The 17884-nt window shown below is 42.7% G+C and overlaps 1 protein-coding gene across 1 annotated transcript in view; it reads right to left on the bottom strand.

Annotated features, from left to right (window-relative positions):
* Positions 1-2567: 2567 nt before the first annotated feature.
* Positions 2568-17884, bottom strand: part of LOC309386793 (tetraspanin-36-like) — a 37792-nt gene continuing 22475 nt past the window's right edge. Inside the window, exons 2-7 of the mRNA XM_081942575.1 lie at positions 16607-16798; positions 15444-15518; positions 14747-14842; positions 10202-10360; positions 8155-8232; positions 2568-4155 (exon numbers count right to left, since the gene is read on the bottom strand). Coding sequence (XP_081798701.1) covers positions 4069-4155; positions 8155-8232; positions 10202-10360; positions 14747-14842; positions 15444-15518; positions 16607-16798 — 687 coding nt within the window. The 3' untranslated portion in view covers positions 2568-4068. The remainder of the gene's footprint in view (positions 4156-8154; positions 8233-10201; positions 10361-14746; positions 14843-15443; positions 15519-16606; positions 16799-17884) is intronic.

Raw genomic sequence — 17884 nt, 5'->3', positions numbered from 1 at the left:
TTTGAACTCAAGCGGATTGCATCTGAATTGACAGGCGTAGGGGAACTTTATCAATAGGGTAGAGTTTAAAGTTTGGCTCGGGTGGAGTTTTCCTTCCTGCACTTTGCAGACAATCAGTGATAGGACTGCCGAGCTTCAAAGATTTAAGACGAAAGGACTTCAGCTCCCAGAATTCCTCAGCAGAATTCTGGGAGTTGAAGTCCATACATATTAAAAACAACAACAACAACAACAGAGTAACAGTGTGGGAAGGAAGCCTGGAGGTCTTCTAGTCTAATTCCCAAATGCTGAGTTTGAGGAACAATAACCTGGACAACAGCAAAGAAATAGGCAATTCCTGTCCTCCCACGGTTGCCCACATTTCTGCAGCCCAGAGTTAGATGTCCTAGATCAGGGGTGTCCAGACTTGGGAACGCATCCCCTTGGTCACATGATCAAAATTTGGCCACTTTCCAATTGGCGTGTGTTTGACAGTTGCAGGCCTGGAGCCATGTGACTGCCAGTCGAATCTTCCTAGCTGGCTTCTGACAAGCCAAGTCAATGAGGAAAATCAGATTTGCTTAATGACTGCATGATTCCCTTGACAACTGTGACATAAAAGGCATAAAATGAGGCACATAACTCACTTAACAACAACTGCCTCTCTTGGTCATGGTAAATCAAGGACTACCTGTACTTCATGGCAGGAATTCTGACCAATAACAGAATATAGAGTTGGAAGGGACCTTGGAGGTCTTCTAGTTCAACCCCCTGCTGAAGCAGGAGACTCCATACCAGTGATGGCAAATCTTTTGGGCACCGGGTGCCCAAACCGGAATGTGCGTGCATGCGAGTGCTTTTGCATGTGTGCATGCACTGGAGCAGCAGAACTCCGAAGACCAGCTGGCCAGCGCCCGTATGCGTGCTGGCTAGCTGGCTTTTGGGTTTCCAGCACACGCATGTGCGCTGGCCAGCTGGTCTTCGCGCATGACGGAGCACCGGAAATCTGAAGATCAGCTGGTTGGTGCACATGTTTTTTGAGCCATTTTCAGGCCATTTTGGGGGCTGTTTTCCAGCCAGAAGAGCAGCTGACAAAGGTGTGCGTGCCCACAGAGGGGGCTCTGTCTGACACCTCTGGCACACGTGCCATAGGTTCACCATCACGGCCCTATACCATTTCAGACAAGTAGCTGTCCAGTCTCTTCTTAAAAGCCTCCAGTGACGGAGCACCCACAACTTCTGCTGTTCCACTGGTTAATTGTTCTGTTAGGAAGTTCCAGGTTGCTTCTCTCCAAAATTAATTTCTACCCACCGTTTCTTGTCTTGCCTTTTGGTGCTTTCAAAAACAGGTTGCCCCACCCCTCCCTTCTTAGTGGCAGCCCCTCAAATATTGGAACATTGCTATCATGTCATCCCTAGTCCTTCTTTTCACTAGACATGCCCATTTCCTGCAACTGATGTTTATAATGGCAGCAACACTCAACTGGAAGTCTGAGCAGTAAAATCTGTGTCCCTATTCAGCCTTACAATGCAGTCATAGCTGAATGGAAGCCTCAAGTGAGCGGTGAAACTGGGAACAATTGCTCGCAACCTGTTTCCAAGTTATTTGAAAAGCTTAGCAAAACCATTCAGCAGTTCTTAGGTGTAAACTGGACTTATCCAAACACACATAACATTAAAAAAAAATCTAGCCTTGCATTCAAACAATATTGTTCATTTTTACTGGGTGTTTTGTGTTTCTTGTGCCTTTGCAATTCATTGGATAGCTTGTGGTTTGATGTTTCATGCATAATACGTAAGGACTGGTTCAATCATGGGTTGTATGAATGCAACCCTAGCAAATAAATGAGAAGATCCAGGAATTTGCTGTAATGTGATAATCTTGCTTCTCTTTCCTCATTCTCATCATTTGTCCCTGGCAGACCTTGGCTGGATTGGCACTTGGACGGGAGATCACCAAGTGATTTCAGAATTCAAAATTAGACTAGGATGCTTTTAATTTTTTTTTTTAAAAAGATAGCAATTACGTAGTACCACCATACTGCCAGCTCCATGGAAGTGTAAGTGGAGTCATGAGGACCTAAATTCATCTTGGAGACTTTATTGTGTGTGGTAGGTGAATTCCACAGCAAATTGTCAAAAAGTCATTGAATATTTTGCCATTCTATGTATGACAGAAACCCAGAAAATGCATTAAAAATTGCAGGGGGGGAAATAATTCCAGAACAGGACACTAGCAAAGTCCTTCTATATTTTCCAAGTTGCCTGTGAAGTCATCAGAAGTTTAACTAAAATACCTTAGTGTCCTTGTGTTACTATTTTACACTCTGGCTTTTTCAATTCTCTTTGTATTTTCAAATGAAATAAAATACTGCACTTTTTTTGAAGTTTTTATTTAGGTTTTAGGAGGCTCTTTATGTAATCTAAGTAGCCATACAATACTCAAAATTTAAAGATAAATGGTTTGAGAAACCAAAACTGCTGCTTTCCCTCCCAGAAACACATATGCTATGTAAGTTGCTTCTTTGCTTACAAAAACAAGATGACAAAAAATGAAGACTACATGCCCCAGCACTCAACATCCTTCATCTGGAGAAATTGTTTTAATGCCATCCAAGAATGCGGAATAATAATCAGTTGCTATTGGAATGAAAGTAGCATCATGTTTTTAATATATTTCCAGGCACATCCTGAAATTTTACTGAACTGTGGTGCATACTGGATTATTGGGACCAAAAATAGACTATTTAAACTGGAGCATCCAGTGAATGAAGACTAAAAAATTAAACCACATTCACCTATATCGGCCTTCTGTAACCTGGTATCTCTGGAATGCATAACTACTCTGTGCAGATATGGCTGGGAATGAGTAATTAATTCATCACTTCTGAAAGATTCCTGAAATTCTGATTTTGTTCTGTAGCTCAACAAATTTATAGCTGGGAATTGTACTTAGTTTTGACACAGCAGAACTAAGGATGGTAACAAGGAGTAAATTTTTTTTTTCAGAGATAAGGCTATGATTGATATTTAGAGCATCTTCCTTTGCTTAAAACAGGCGTGTCCAATCTTGGCGACTCAAAGACTTCAACTCCCAGAATTCCCCAGCAAAGTATGGGTGGTTGGGGAATTCTGGAAGTTGAAGTCCACAAATTTGAAAGTTTCCAAGGTTTGGACTACCTGAAGCCTATTTTATGGATTATGTTATTGTGCTTCCCTTATATGAATTGTCAGTTTGGGGAACCCTTCCCACCAGAATTCATCACCGTGAGCTAAAAAATTGGAATCTTATATGCATTTCTGACCTAATACAACTTCAGAGCAAAATAATTCATACGGTCAGAAATGTAATGGATAGAAAAGCTGGTCCCTCCGAGATGAACTCTGCCTATGACTAAATCTCCCAAGTTACTCTAGAGAATGTCAGTCTAGAGTAGGGGTGTCCAAACTTGGCAACTTTAAGACTTGTGCTCTGCTGGCTGGGGAATTCTGGGAGTTAAAGTCCACAAGTCCACAAGTCTTAAAGTTGCCAAGTTTGGACACCCCTGGTCTAGAGTAAAAGAAATTGTCAGCATTCATGCCTGCAATTTTTCTTGCGAGAAGAATCCAGCTTCAATCCGAGGCATGCTATGTTCTCAACATTTACCTCAGAGTGGATTTCAACGTGTCTAACATTTAGTCGTTTCCACTGGATTTTTAGAGATTTGCTATAAGCACCTAGCCCTTTGCCATATGCCAATGGCCCAGCCAATCAGGGAAAAAGTGTGCTGTGGGTAAAAAATAATTTCTTTAAGTCTCTTCAAGGATAGATTCACAAATTATCTCAGACACCGGAATCGCAAGTGTTGGTCTGCCTTTTCTGGTGAATATCTCCATCTGCTGTTTTAAAAAAGGGCACCTTAATTTCAACTACCTCAGACAAATCTCAGGTTTATCGGGATGTTAATGCCAACTATTTCACCTTTAATATGACTTATGAAAGCCAGTGTAATCTCCTTTGGCATTTCATAAAAAGTAGGCTAATATTCAAAAGATCTTTCTATTTTTTCTTCATGGAGATCCCAAAGGGAAAAGTCCTCTATTTCTTGATCAGGCAAACACTCCGGTGCTCAGGGATTGGTACCCTTGGCTTTCCTTCTTGCAGGCTATCACGCAGACCCCAAGCATTCCAAAAAACTGAAATGAAAAAAAACAACAACCTGTAATTAATCTTTCAGTTTGTGTACATAGCATCGAAGAGAATATGTGTAGGTCAGGGTTGAGCTGTGGGGTCCTTGATCCTTTCTGATCTTGGAAGCTTTTCTTGCAGGCAATTTCACTGCCAAACTAGGTAGCATCATTAGGACTACTGGTTTTAAATGTTCCTTCTAGAATTTTAGTGGATTAGCATCACCTGTATTGAAGAAGAAGCCTCTCTGTAAAATATTGTGTTTTGCAGTAAATAGTGGATGACTGGACATGTTGATCATCCATTCAGACTCCGGTCCTTCTTTGATTCTGGGATTTAGTTTTAGATAACACTGATGATGTTACCTAGTTTGGTAATGAAACGTCTGTAAGAAAGCTATCAAGCTCAGAGACCATAAAGGACCCCATACTTAGCAACCTTTACAGAATTTAAAGTTTGAAAGTAGATTGCTCTTCTCTCAAATCTGAACCTTAACACTCTCTCCACATCTATTAATTTTCATTTCTCGTATCAAATTCAGTTCTGCCCCTCTAAGTGTCCTCTAGATATTCTGGATTATAGGTAGTGCTCAATTTATGACCAGTTGCTTAGCAACCATTTGAAGTTCCAACGGACCTCCCTTGTGGGGATACTCACAACCTACATTCAAAGTTCCGATGCTCCCCTGCAGTCATGTGACCGCATGCTGGGTACTTGGCAATCATTTGCTTCCAGTTTGGGGCTAAATTAGCCCCTAGCGAACCAACGGTTTGCTAAACCACCATGGTGTTCACTTAACTATCTTTGCATAAAAGATTGTAAAATCAGGCTAGTCATGTAAGTGATGTGTTTTATGATTATCACGACTGACAACCGTGATGGGCAGGCTCCATTATAGTCGTAAGGCAAGTACTCCCTGCATATACAAATACAATAGTAGAGTTGGAAGGGACCTTGGAGGTCTTCTAGTCCAACCCCCTGCCTAGGCAGGAAACCCTATACCGTTTCAGACAAATAGCTATCCAACATCTTCTTATAGACTTCCAGTGTTGGAGCATTCACAACTTCTGGAGGCAAGCTGTTCCACTGATTAATTGTTCTGTCAGGAAGTTTCTCCTCAGTTCTAAGTTGCTTCTCTCCTTGATTAGTTTCCACCCATTGCTTCTTGTTCTACCCTCAGGTGCCTTGGAGAATAGTTTGACTCCCTCTTCTTTGTGGCAACCCCTGAGATATTGGAACACTGCTATCATATCTCCCCTAGTCCTTCTTTTATTAAACTAGACATGCCCAGTTCCTGCAACCATTCTTCATAGTCTCCAGTCCCCAATCACCTTCGTTGCTCTTCTCTGCACTCTCTCTAGAATCTCCACATCTTTTCTACATCGTGGCGACCAAAACTGAATGCAGTATTCCAAGTGTGGCCTTACCAAGGGATTATAAAGTGGTATTAACACTTCACGTGATCTTGATTCTATCCCTCTGTTGATGCAGCCTAGAACTGTGTTGCCTTTTTTGGCAACTGCTGCACACGCCTGGCTCATATGTTCTTTTTGTTTTCAGTTAGCATTCCAGTTAGCAACACATCAAGTGGGTGTTGCTGAGTGGAGAATACCAAGGTACCTGTAGTTATAACTCAGGGCTAAACAACCTGGTGTTCTCCAGATGTTTGAAGCTTCATAATTAAACAACAGAAGAGACATGGAAGTGCTCAAAAGGATCCACAGACCAAAATGTCTGGAGGCACGAAGGTTGTCTACTCCCTCTTCTTTAGAATCAATCAAAAGGCACTAAATTGGACTGCAAAATATTATGCGGTCATTTATTTATTTTTTGCTTGCCTGCAGGTCCAGGTTAACATCAGAGGATTGATGCAAAGAATGTTAACAGTGGGGTTGATTCCATAATTTGCTTAGCTTTGGCTTATTGCATAGTGCAGGGGTGTCCAAACTTGGCAACTTTAAGACTTGTGGACTTCAACTCCCAGAATTCCCCAGCCAGCATAGCTCTGCTGGCTGGGGAATTCTGGGAGTTGAAGTCCACAAGTCTTAAAGTTGCCAAGTTTGGACACCCCTGGCATAGTGTGTCAGCTTTGGAAGCCATATTAACACCGGAAGCTTCCACGCTGCCACATTCTTGTGCTTGGGAAATTAGGAGTGGGGATTGAATAGAGGGAATGTAGTTAGACATAACAGCATTCTTCTTTTCAGTCAAGGTCATGGTATTCCTGCACTTGGGAGGAGGAGGGTCTGAAGTGATGTCTCGAGTTGGGACAGATTGGACCATGTGATCGACTGATGGGTGCAGGGGATGGGTTGAGACTTTTGACTTACTGAGGGAAAGCCCAGAAATCTCAGATTCGGGTTTTCCCAGATGTGCCTGTATGCCTACTCTAATAAATGGGAGCTTTGAGAAAATGCCTCTATCGGAGTTTTTCATTGGAGTTGGGGTTTTCCGGAACGCTGACATAGTGTGGTTTCTAACCAAGGTTTGTGGCCTGATGTACTGTTTGGATTCAGTCCATTACAGTTTACTCAACAACCAGGCATATTAGTACCAGACATATACCGTATTTTTCAGAGTATAAGACGCACCAAGATTTTGAAGAGGCAAATTTAAAAAAAAAAGTTTTTGCACTCTGCAAACCTCCCCAAAACGGCCCATTTTCCTCAAAAACAGGCCCGTTTGTCAAAAAAAAGGGGGCATGCATAGCTTTTAGGAGGCTTATAGAATGCTCCTGGGGGCTGGGGCAAAAATGAGCAAGAAACCGGCCCATTTTTCGCTCATTTTTGCCCTCCCCAGCCCCCAAGAGCACTCTGGAAGCCTCCTAAAGGCTATGCAAGGCCATTTTTGCAAAGGGGGTGGGGTTTCGGGAGGCCAAAAATGCTGTATTCAGTATATAAGACGCACCCAGATTTTCACCCTCTTTTTTTTGAGGGGAAAAGGGTGCGTCTTATACTCTGAAAAATACGGTAGTATTGTTCTGGGTGGCATGGTTTGTAAATCATGGTTTATAAAGTAAACACTGCATGAACCCTGTGCTTCTGGTTTTTTAAAGAAACCCCTGGCTATTTGTGGATTATGGCTATGTGTTATTACTCATAACGGAGGATGCTGGCTGGGGAATTCTGGGAGTTGAAGTCCACAAATCTTAAAGTTCCCAAGTTTGGACACCCCTGGCTTAAACATTCAAAGGGAAGAGAAGAGCCCTTGGAATGTTCAACTTAATCTGGAGAAGTCGTCTGCAACCTGAGGCTCTGGAGACGCAAATGGCTCTTTCATCCTTCTACTCTGGCTCCCTGTTGCTCAAAATATGCGTCACAACCGCCAAGGTGCGACCCCCGCCAGCATGCTAGCTTTATTGAGCTTTTCGACCCATCTTTTTTTTTTCTGGAGCGCAAAATGTTTTTGTTGCACGCAGAAATAAAAAATGTGTGTCCTCTGTAGCCGTTCACCGATTTCATAAATGCAACGCACTGTGTTTTTTTTTTATAAACAGCATAAAGATAAAAAGAGATATATACAGTGTTGATTTTAGATGTCAAAAGGGCTTTGTAGTTCCCGCTGGGAACCAATTCTGTGGAAAACAGGTCCAAATGGCTCTTGAGTATTTAAGGTTGCCGACCCCTGATCTGGAGGGTGGATTTTTGTCTTTCCCAAAGAGCAAATGAAACGACAAAAACCTTTAGAATCAAAAGAACATTAGAGGACATTGGAAGGATCAGACCCTGTTTCTTTAGGGACCATCAATGAGACTCTTGAGACTGCAGGAAGCCTCCAGGATCCACTACCATTTGGACAGAAACAGCCAACTTTGGGTGTTATTGTTTTTCTCCTTTGTTTAAAAAAAAAAAATCAGGATGGGAACAGGAAGAGGAGGCCATTCAGATTGAAAAGTGGATTGGAACCATTTGGGGTCCGTCATGCAGTCATTTCTTTCCAGTCCCTGGAGGTCCTTGGAACAATAAACACAACTGAAAAACAGGTTCAAACTTGGCAATCACACATACCTTCACAATAGCAAAACCCAAGACAATGAGCATCGCGTAGTTGAGCAGCTGACCGAGATCCATCATCTTTTCACAGCCCTGAAGTGAGGGGAGAGGATGGGGAAGAACCGATTACATGAGTTCGAAGAGTGTTTTGTAGAACAGTTCAAGAGTTTTGTACAAAACAAGGACTCGCTTTGCTTTGATAAGGACACAAAGGCCTCTGGACCTGCTCAGAGGTTCATCTAGTCCGGGGGTGTGAAACTGGCAGCCCGCGGGCCGGATGTGTCACATGGACGCCACGCCCACCCTAGCTCCGCGAAGGGGGAAAACATCATGAAACTTCACACGTCGGCAACATGATGCTGTGAGTTTGACACCCGTGATCTAGTCTTAAATGTTTTCATCTTTGGCAACTTTAAGATGGGTGGACTCTAATTCCCAAAATTCTCCAGCCAGCCAGGAGTTGAGGCCCACTCATCTTAAAGTTGCCAAGGTTGAGAAACACTGATCTAGTCCATTCTCATATTTTCCACAGTAGCCATTCAGAGACTTGATGATGGACTGTGGAATCCCTGGAGGGAGGGGGTGCAATCCAGGGGAATAAGACAACTCAGACCAGATATTGTGGGTTAGAAAGAGGATGAACACGGCTCCTCACTAATAATTCCCAGAGTATACTGTAGATCAGGGTTGTCAAATTCAAGGCCAGTGAGCCGTATCCAGCCTGTGGGGTGCTTAAATCTGGCTGATGGGATCTGGAAAGAGAGAAGGACTGGCCCGTGGTGCCTCTGCCAGAGAAAACGGAGCTCGGGAGCTCCGTTTTCGCTGGCAGAGGGTTGCAAGAGGCCATTGCAGTTGAAAACAGAGGCCAAAAACAGAGCTCTTCCTGGTCTTGCCTTCTTCCGGTGGAGACAACCCCGACACGAGTGACACCAAGCTGGCCACGCCCCCCCTGGCCAGCCCCCCCCCCCAGGTCATCCTGATGTGGCCCCTAATGAAATTGAGTTTGACACCCCTGCTGTAGATGCAGATAATAGAATCCTCAGTCTTTCAAGATTTTGTCTGTAGGTGTGAGAACAATAAATAACTCAGCTTGGAAGATCACCATGAGTCATTCTTGGTTCAGATTATTCCATTCCCCTCAAACAAATTGGATGGAACCCTATCTTGAGGCAATGAATTCCACCAGTTAATGATAACATACATTGGTTTCATCAACTCAATCTATAAACATGAAAGGACTGGTAGAAAAGCGTTTTCCTCGAAGTAAATGTAGGGAGAGGACTCTCAAAGGTGTTTTCTCAAAAGGCAACTGGACTGTGTTTTTTCCCCTTGTGGAAGAAGAAGTTTTGCTTCTCATCCAAGAAACTTCATCAGTTCGGGCTGGATGTTGGATGGGGGAGGGAGGGGAAGGGAATGGAAGAATTAATTCTGACATGAGGTATTATATTCTTTGTACTCATATATATTATATGACTGCAAAGAAATGTAATCCTTCCGCACATACCCAACATCCTGTTGAAACTAATCCTTCCATTTCCCATCACCACTGTCTAGCCAGAACTGATGAAGCTTCTTGGGTGAGAAGCAAAACGTCTTCTCCCTCAAGGGAAAAAAACAGTAATAGCACTTAGACTTATACATCGGTTCACAGTACTTTACAGCCCTCTCTTAAGCAGTTTACAGAATCAGCATAGTGCCCTCAATAATTTGGGTCCTCATTTTATCAACTTCAGAAGAATGGAAGGCTAAATCAACCTGGTCAGGATCGAACGCCTGGCAGTGGGCAGAGTCAACCTGCAATACCGAATGCTAACCACTGCACCACGGTGGCTCTTAAAAACATAGTCCAGTTGTCTTTTGAAAAACCATTTTTGAGACAACCATGGCTTGCATGACTGAGAATATCCACATACATAGGAAACAGGAAACATATATTCCAGAATAAGTAAAGATAACCACCAATCAAAATAATAATAATAATAGTGGGAAGCTGGTTCATACAATTTAAATTCCCGTTTCCTACAACATTGGCCAAACTCAAGCAAATTTTGAATGCTCTTACTTGTGTGTTGAAAAGATGCTTCTCACTTAGTTGTCCTGTGCAATTCTCGAAAGCCGGCCCTTGCTTGCAGCAGCTCAGAGGAAGAGTGTGGTTGCCTTTAGTGTTGAACCACTGGGTCCCAATCCAGTCAGTGTAGTTTTGGACACCGCAACACTGAAGCTGAAAGAGCAATAATTGTGGTTGAAAGAGGTTCATTCAAAATTCCATTCATTTGTCTCCGAGACTTGGAGGGCTTATCCCTCAAGATCACCTTCTCCAGAACGTGATATCTTCCAGTTGTGCTAGGATGGCAAGTCCAGGAATCCCCCCAAATTCCATGTGTCTGGATAGAGCTAGGTAAAGAATGCTCAGTAACAGCCGTAATAGCAATAGCAATAAGACTTATATACCCCCTTACAGCCCTCTCTAAGCAATTTACAGAATCAACAATTTGGGTCCTCATTTGACCCACCTTGGAAGGATGGAAGGCTAAGTCAACATTGAGCCTGGTGAGATTCGAACTGCCAAAATGCAGGCAGCCGGCAGTCAGCAGAAATAGCCTGCAGTACTGCACTCTAACCACTGCGCCACCATGTCTCATAAAATAATATATCGATTCTCTTCCTCCTTGGGAAAACACTGCAACCAAGTTCTGAAATTGCCAACTATATGTTGTGGAGACTCCTGCCCAGATACAGCGTGATGGAGAACTTTCCAGAAAAATGAAGCGATGGTTGATGGTTCTTTACAATGAAAAGAAAAAAAAGTGCTTCAACTTGATCTTCCCTTGTGATGTTTATGTGGCCACAATTAGGCAGGAGGCTTTTTTGGCAATAAAGAAGTTTTTCATTGCCTTGTCTAGGTTTAAAAAAATAACCTTTATTTTCCAGGGCCTCCCATCTAAGGGCCTAACAGACATTCATCTTTCCTCAGTTTTGTTAAAAGATTCTCACCAGATTCTTTGTTCTGTTCTGCAAAAGATTAATCCCTCTGGTGAAAACTCACTTCATACAATGACCATACGTTCTTTATTGTAAGGACAGACCTTTATTTCAGAAAGCTGTCTTTTAGACGCTTATTTTTCACAAAATCACTTTTGTCCTTTCTTTTAGTCACTTATTGTTTACTGTACAAATGGTACCACAGTGCACAGTTTTTCCACATTCATGTGGAAAAATATGGACACTGAATTACCCTTTTCATACATTTTATACATAGGGCTCAATTTTAGAGATCTTTATTACAATATGCATTTTTACAAAGTTTTTTCTTCTGGTTTCACTCTTGAATTTTCCTTTGTAAAGCAAAGTTATGAACATAAAGAATGAAAATATTTTATCCGTATGAATCTCTTTCATATTTGTCTCTTTTTCTGGTTTGTCCTTTTTTTCAAGAAAATACAGTCACCATAACAATAGATTACATTAAAGATACAGCTAATGTACTCCCATCAACAATCATAATGTAATGTTTCTGGGTTTTTGACTGCAATAACCCTTCCTTCCTTCCTTCCTTCCTTCCTTCCTTCCTTCCTTCCTTCCTTCCTTCCTTCCTTCCTTCCTTCCTTCCTTCCTTCCTTCCTCCCTCCCTCCCTCCCTCCCTCCCTCCCTCCCTCCCTCCCTCCCTCGCTTTAGGCTAACTGAAAAAAGTGAGATTTAGGAAGAGGACTGGTGTCTAACCTCTTTAAATATAGAATCAGCACTGTATAACTAATTTTTGGAACAATTATGTGTTTTTTCCCCCCACGTGATCAGGAAATACTTGTTCAAATGCAATCATTACTTAGGAAGCAAAATCATCTGCTTTGCAACACTAACAGATATGATCTTTCATACCGAGCCATCATCACAACACTGATGTGATCAACATTTCTGCTGAAAAAAAAGATCCTAAAATGGATTATATTAGTTCTTAAAAATTACAAACAAAGCTAAATCTTATTGAATATTTTATACTGTTAATGTCAGGTGAATGTTCCAAAAATAAAGTGAAAAAATTACTGTACTTTTCGGAGTATAAGACATACTGTTCCCCCTCCTCACTAAAAGAGGGTGGAAATGTTGGTGCGTCTTATATACAGCCATTTTTGGCCTCTGGAAACCCCACCCCGCATGTCGCATTTTCGCCAATATGGGGCGCGCCGAGGGTTTGGGAGGCCTGCAGAGTGCTCCTAGGGGCTGGGGAGGGCAAAAACGCAATGCGTAGGGGGTTGGGGAGGCGAAAAACGGGCTCATTTTTCACAAAAACAGGGGGATGTTTGCCCTCCCAGTCCCCAAGAGCACTCTGCAAGCCTCCCAAGCCCTCTGCGCGCTCCATTTTGGAAAAAATGGGCAAAGAAAAGGACCTGTCTTCGGCCTCCCAACACCCCCCCCCCCGGAGTGTCATTTTTGCTCTCGCCAGCCCCCAGGAGCACTCTGCAGGCCTCCCAAATTCTCTGTGCGCCTCATTTTTGGCCTCCCAAACCCCCCACGTGTCACATTATCTATCTATCTATCTATCATCTATCTATCTATCTATCTATCTATCTATCTATCATCTATCTATCATCTATCTATCTATCTATCTATCTATCTATCTATCTATCTATCATCTATCTATCATCTATCTATCATCTATCTATCATCTATCTATCTATCTATCTATCTATCATCTATCTATCTATCTATCATCTATCTATCATCTATCTATCATCTATCTATCATCTATCTATCTATCTATCTATCTATCTATCTATCATCTATCTATCTATCTATCATCTATCTATCATCTATCTATCATCTATCTATCATCTATCTATCATCTATCTATCTATCTATCATCTATCTATCTATCTATCTATCTATCTATCTATCTATCTATCTATCTATCTATCTATCATCTATCTATCTATCTATCTATCTATCTATCTATCTATCTATCTATCTATCATCTATCTATCTATCTATCTGCCAACATACCTATCTATCTAATCTATCTATGGCAGGGGTGTCAAACTGTATTTCATTGAGGGCCGCATCAGGGTTGTGTTTGACCTTGGAGGGCTGGGCTGGGGGGGGGGAGGTATGGCCATGGTGGGCATGGCCAGCTCTATGTCACTCATGTCAGGGGCACCTGTGGTAGCCAAGTGCTAAGAGATGGCAAGACACCATCAACAAAGACATGCAAGCCGCAGGCCTGCGTCCCAGAGACGCAGCTGGCCATGCAAAGTGGCGCTCAACGATCTGAAAAGACGACCCTGCATCTGCAGGAATATGTTAGGAAGAAGAAGAAGATTGTGTGCTGATTGGTCGTGGTTGTTATTGACAAGTCCCAGCAGGTTTTTTTAACCAACCTTTGAGGAGTGACTGCCTGCCTACCTTTTTTCCTCTTTCTCTCTGTCTCCTTCCTTCATTCCTTCCTGCCTGCCTTCACTTTTCTTTCTTTTTCTTTCTTTCTCTTTCCTTCCTTCCTCTCTCTTTCTCTCCTTCTCACCTTCATTCCTTCCTTTTCTTTTTCTTTCTCTCTTCCTTCCTTCCTGCTTTCCTGCCTTCACTTTTCTTTCTTTCTTTCTTTCTTTCTTTCTTTTTTCTTCCTTCCTTCCTCTCTTTCTCCTTCCTGCTTCCTTCCTGCCTGCCTTCACTTCCTCTCTTTCTTCCTGTCACTCCCTCCCTCCCTCCCTTTCTTTCTTTCTTTCTTTCTTTCTTTCTTTCTTTCTTTCTTTCTTCTTTCTTTCTTCTTTCTTTCTTCTTTCTCTCTCTCCTTCCTTCCTTCTTTTTCTTTCCCACAATTGCAAAAGGGGAAATATTTCTCCTTTTGTTTTGTTTTTAGTTTGTTTTGATAGCCCTTTACCAGCAAAAATGGAGCTGGGGGGAGGGGGTGTTTTCACCATCAGAGGCACAGTGGGCCAGTCCTTTGCTGTTTCTAGGCTGGCCCTACGAGCCAGATCTAAGCACCCCGCGAGCAAAATCTAGCCCGCAGGCCTTGAGTTTGACACCCCTGATCTACGGCATCTACCTACCTACTTACCTTCAGCTGCTAAGTTATTAACTCAGTTGTTAAGTGAATCTGGCTTCCCTATTGACTTTTGCTTGTCAGGAGGTCTCAAAAGCTGATCACATGACTCTGGGACACTGCAACCATCATAAATATGAGCCTGTTGCCAAGCACCTGAATTTTAATTACGGGACTGTGTGGCTGCTGCAATGTATGTAAGTGTGAAAAACAGACATAAGCCACTTTTTTCAGTGCCACTGTAACTTGAACAGTCACTAAACGAACTGCTGTAAGTCAAGTACTACCCATATTAGTTTCTCTATTCACTTTAGAGTAGATTTGCTATTTTTCTTTCATCTAGGGATCACAGATCTATGTTTCTCTGCTATTCACTAATTCTTTCAAAATGTATATTCTAACCCAACTCCAATTCAAAATCCCGTCTTGTTCTTTAAAAACAAAACCGCCACCAAGGAAGGAAATCGCAATCAGAATTAACATACAGCAGAATAAAAACACATGCATGTTTCCAAAATCAATATCGTCGTATCAGGAACTGAGACACAAATGCTAGCTCAAAATCAGTTTTCCTACCTCCTGCTGCAGGTAATTTACACTACGAGAGTGTTCAGATTCTCCATCGTAGGCTGCAAATGCTTTCGACATAGAGTCATGGACCTCAGCTATTATCTGTGGCAAGAAAAGAAAGGCACGGTTATTACATCACATCTTTTCAGCCAACTGAAATGCAATGGAAAGCATTAAGCCTTAAAAAGGCAAGATTTGTGCTATCAAATAACAGCATCACTAAACAATGAGGTTTTGCTCTCCTTCTCAGCAGCTGCAAATAAAAAGGTTTAAGCACTGGCGACCCAATTTAAAAAGGCAACAAAAGATTATTTAACAACGGAGTCTTAAGGTTCCAAAGTTTTCTAAGTCTGTTTGTCCATTTATGGACAGCATGGTGGCTCAGCGGTTAAGACACTGGGTTTGTTGGCTGGAACGCTGGCAGTACAGGTTCGAGATCCGAGCACCACGCAATGTCGTGAGATCCCGTCCCTGCCCTAGCTCCTGCCATCCTAGAAGTTTGAAAACATGCAAATGCGAGTAGATAAATAGGTACCACTTTAGTGGGTACCACAGGGATGCTGCAATGGTTCTGCCAGGACCAACTGCAAGTCACTTTTTTTAAGGGTCCTCATAACTTTGAACGATCATTAAATGAATGGTTAAGTTGAGGATTGCTGGTGTTGTTTCATTACCTGGATGATCTTTAGGTATTTTCACTCACCTTTCCTTTGTAAACAAATCCAAGCACAAAGGCTGCCATTTCTGCACTGAAGACCAGCACGATAATGACCAAGAACTGAAGAAAGAAAAGAAGAAGATTTAAGCAGAGAGACTCATATGATCTTCTTCAGATGTTGCCAACAAACCAACTTCTGGAAGATTTGACCGTTCTGTGGAAAGATCTACCCTCTTTCAAGACGTGTGGAATTCTGGGAGTTGAAGTCCACATTTTCAAATTGCCATAGTTGAGAAATACTACTATAAGCAAAAGGGTTTTTTAGACATCTGTGGGCATGATGGGATCAACCCTCAAGCAAGTTGACAAGGTTCAGGGATTTCTGGATCATTTGAATCCAATAATTTACTAAAAGTATCCCTTCCTACTAGGCAAAAGCAAGAGTCCAGGAATGGGGGGACTGGGAATGGGATAATCTCATGGTCCACCTCCACCACTGTCCACCTTCCAGCATCACCTCCATTCTTTTTAATGACCCCATAATCCTTTGCATTGGAGTGGAGTCGCGGCAACTAAATGGAGGTGAGTGTTTACCGGCTGGATGCCCTTCCTGACACCAATGCAGAGTTCACAGTAGATTGTCATTCCTGCGAGCCATCTTTTCTTTTGGACTTCAGGCCTGCCACACTTTCTACTGTCTACTTTCTATTGTGGAAAAATGGAGGGGGGGGGGATTATATGGAGTTGGGTGATATGTAGCCATAACAGCATTCTTCTTAGAAACTCAAGGTCATCTTTGTCTCTGCACCTGGCTGGCCGGCTTCATGGCAGTGGAAGATTGGACCACGTGATGAACTTGTGGGTGTTGGGGCAGGATCTTGAACTTTCAACTGGGTGGGGAAAACCTGGAAGCTTTCAGATTCAGGTTTTCCCACATGTGCCAACATGGCTCTTTTAATAAGTTGGAACTTTAAGGAATCCTTTGCCTCCGACTTTGATTTAATTTTGGATGCAATTTGGAACCTTGACACAGATATTTACTCATTGTGCCCAGAGGGAGAAATATCTGTCCCTACCTAGGATCGAACTCACACCCCGATTGTAAGGTGAGACCTACATCTCTAGGCCACTGCACCAATCTCCAGCATCACCTCCATGCAATGGTATTATTATAAACAAGACCATCAGCCGCCAGGTTCTAGTCTTACCACTCCAAGGCCAATCTTGGATTCACGAAGGGTGGCACAGCAGCCAACTATGCCAATGACCAACATGACCACAGCAACGACAATGATAATGATGGGGGGCAAGAAAGCATCTCGGTTCTGAAGAAAGGGGTCGTATTCCTTGTAAGCGTTGAGGACATGTGCGCCAACATAGAAGAGTCCAGCTGATGCACCCTTTAAAAGATAAGGAGATGGTTTCAAAGTGAAATTCACTCAATCAGCTTAAGTTAGGAGATCTTCTACCACCCTACCTCCTCTATAAACCCAATGAACTCCTTCATTCCTTCCTGCCTGCCTTCACTTTTCTTTCTCTTTCTTTCCTTCCTTCCTCTTTCTTTCTCTCCTCACCTTCATTCCTTCCTTTTCTTTTCCTCTTTTTCTCTCTTCCTTCCTTCCTTCCTGCCTGCCTTCACTTCCTCTCCTTCCTCTCTTTCTTCCTGTCACTCCCTCCTTCCCTCTCTTCTTTCTTTTTCTCTTTCCTTCCTTCTTTCTTTCTCGCCTTCTCACCTTCATTCCTTCCTTTTCTTTCTCTTTCTCTCTTCCTGCCTGCCTGCCTGCTTTCCTGCCTTCACTTCTTTCTTTCTGACTGTCTTCCTTCCTCTCTTTTTCTCTCCTTCCTTCCTGCCTGCCTTCACTTTCTCTCTTTCTTCCTGTCCCTCCCTCCCTCTTTCTCTTTCTTTCTTTCTTTCTTTCTTTCTTTCTTTCTTTCTTTCTTTCTTTCTTTTTCTTTCTTTCTCTCTCTCTCCTTCCTTCCTTCCCTTCCCTTCCTTCTTTCCCCTTTTGTTTTGTTTTTAGTTTGTTTTGATAGCCCTTTACCAGCAAAAATGGAGCTGGGGGGGAGGGGGTGTTTTCACCATCAGAGGCACAGTGGGCCAGTCCTTTGCTGTTTCCAGGCTGGCCCTATGAGCCAGATCTAAGCACCCCGCGAGCAAAATCTAGCCCGCAGGGATTGAGTTTGACACCCCTGATCTACGGCATCTACCTACCTACTTACCTACAGCTGCTAAGTTATTAACTCAGTTGTTAAGTGAATCTGGCTTCCCCATTGACTTTTGCTTGTCAGAAGGTCTCAATGAACTCCTTCCAACAGCGTCTGATACAAGATTCACCCCAGATTCCATGTCTCTGCCAGCCACCCAAACTGCAAGCAAAATCTAATTCATACTTATACTATTACGTGTGGTTTGGAGGTATTACTGTTTCAGAAAGGAAGGTTGCGCAGAGAGTGGTGAGGATAGCAGAAAAAGATTATTGGAAATT

This window comes from Natrix helvetica (genome assembly GCF_964273705.1).
Source record: "Natrix helvetica genome assembly, chromosome: 2".
Classification (NCBI taxonomy): Eukaryota; Metazoa; Chordata; class Lepidosauria; order Squamata; family Natricidae; genus Natrix; species Natrix helvetica.
The sequence above is the reverse complement of the archived record's forward strand: the minus strand, read 5'-3'. Positions and strand labels throughout refer to the sequence as shown.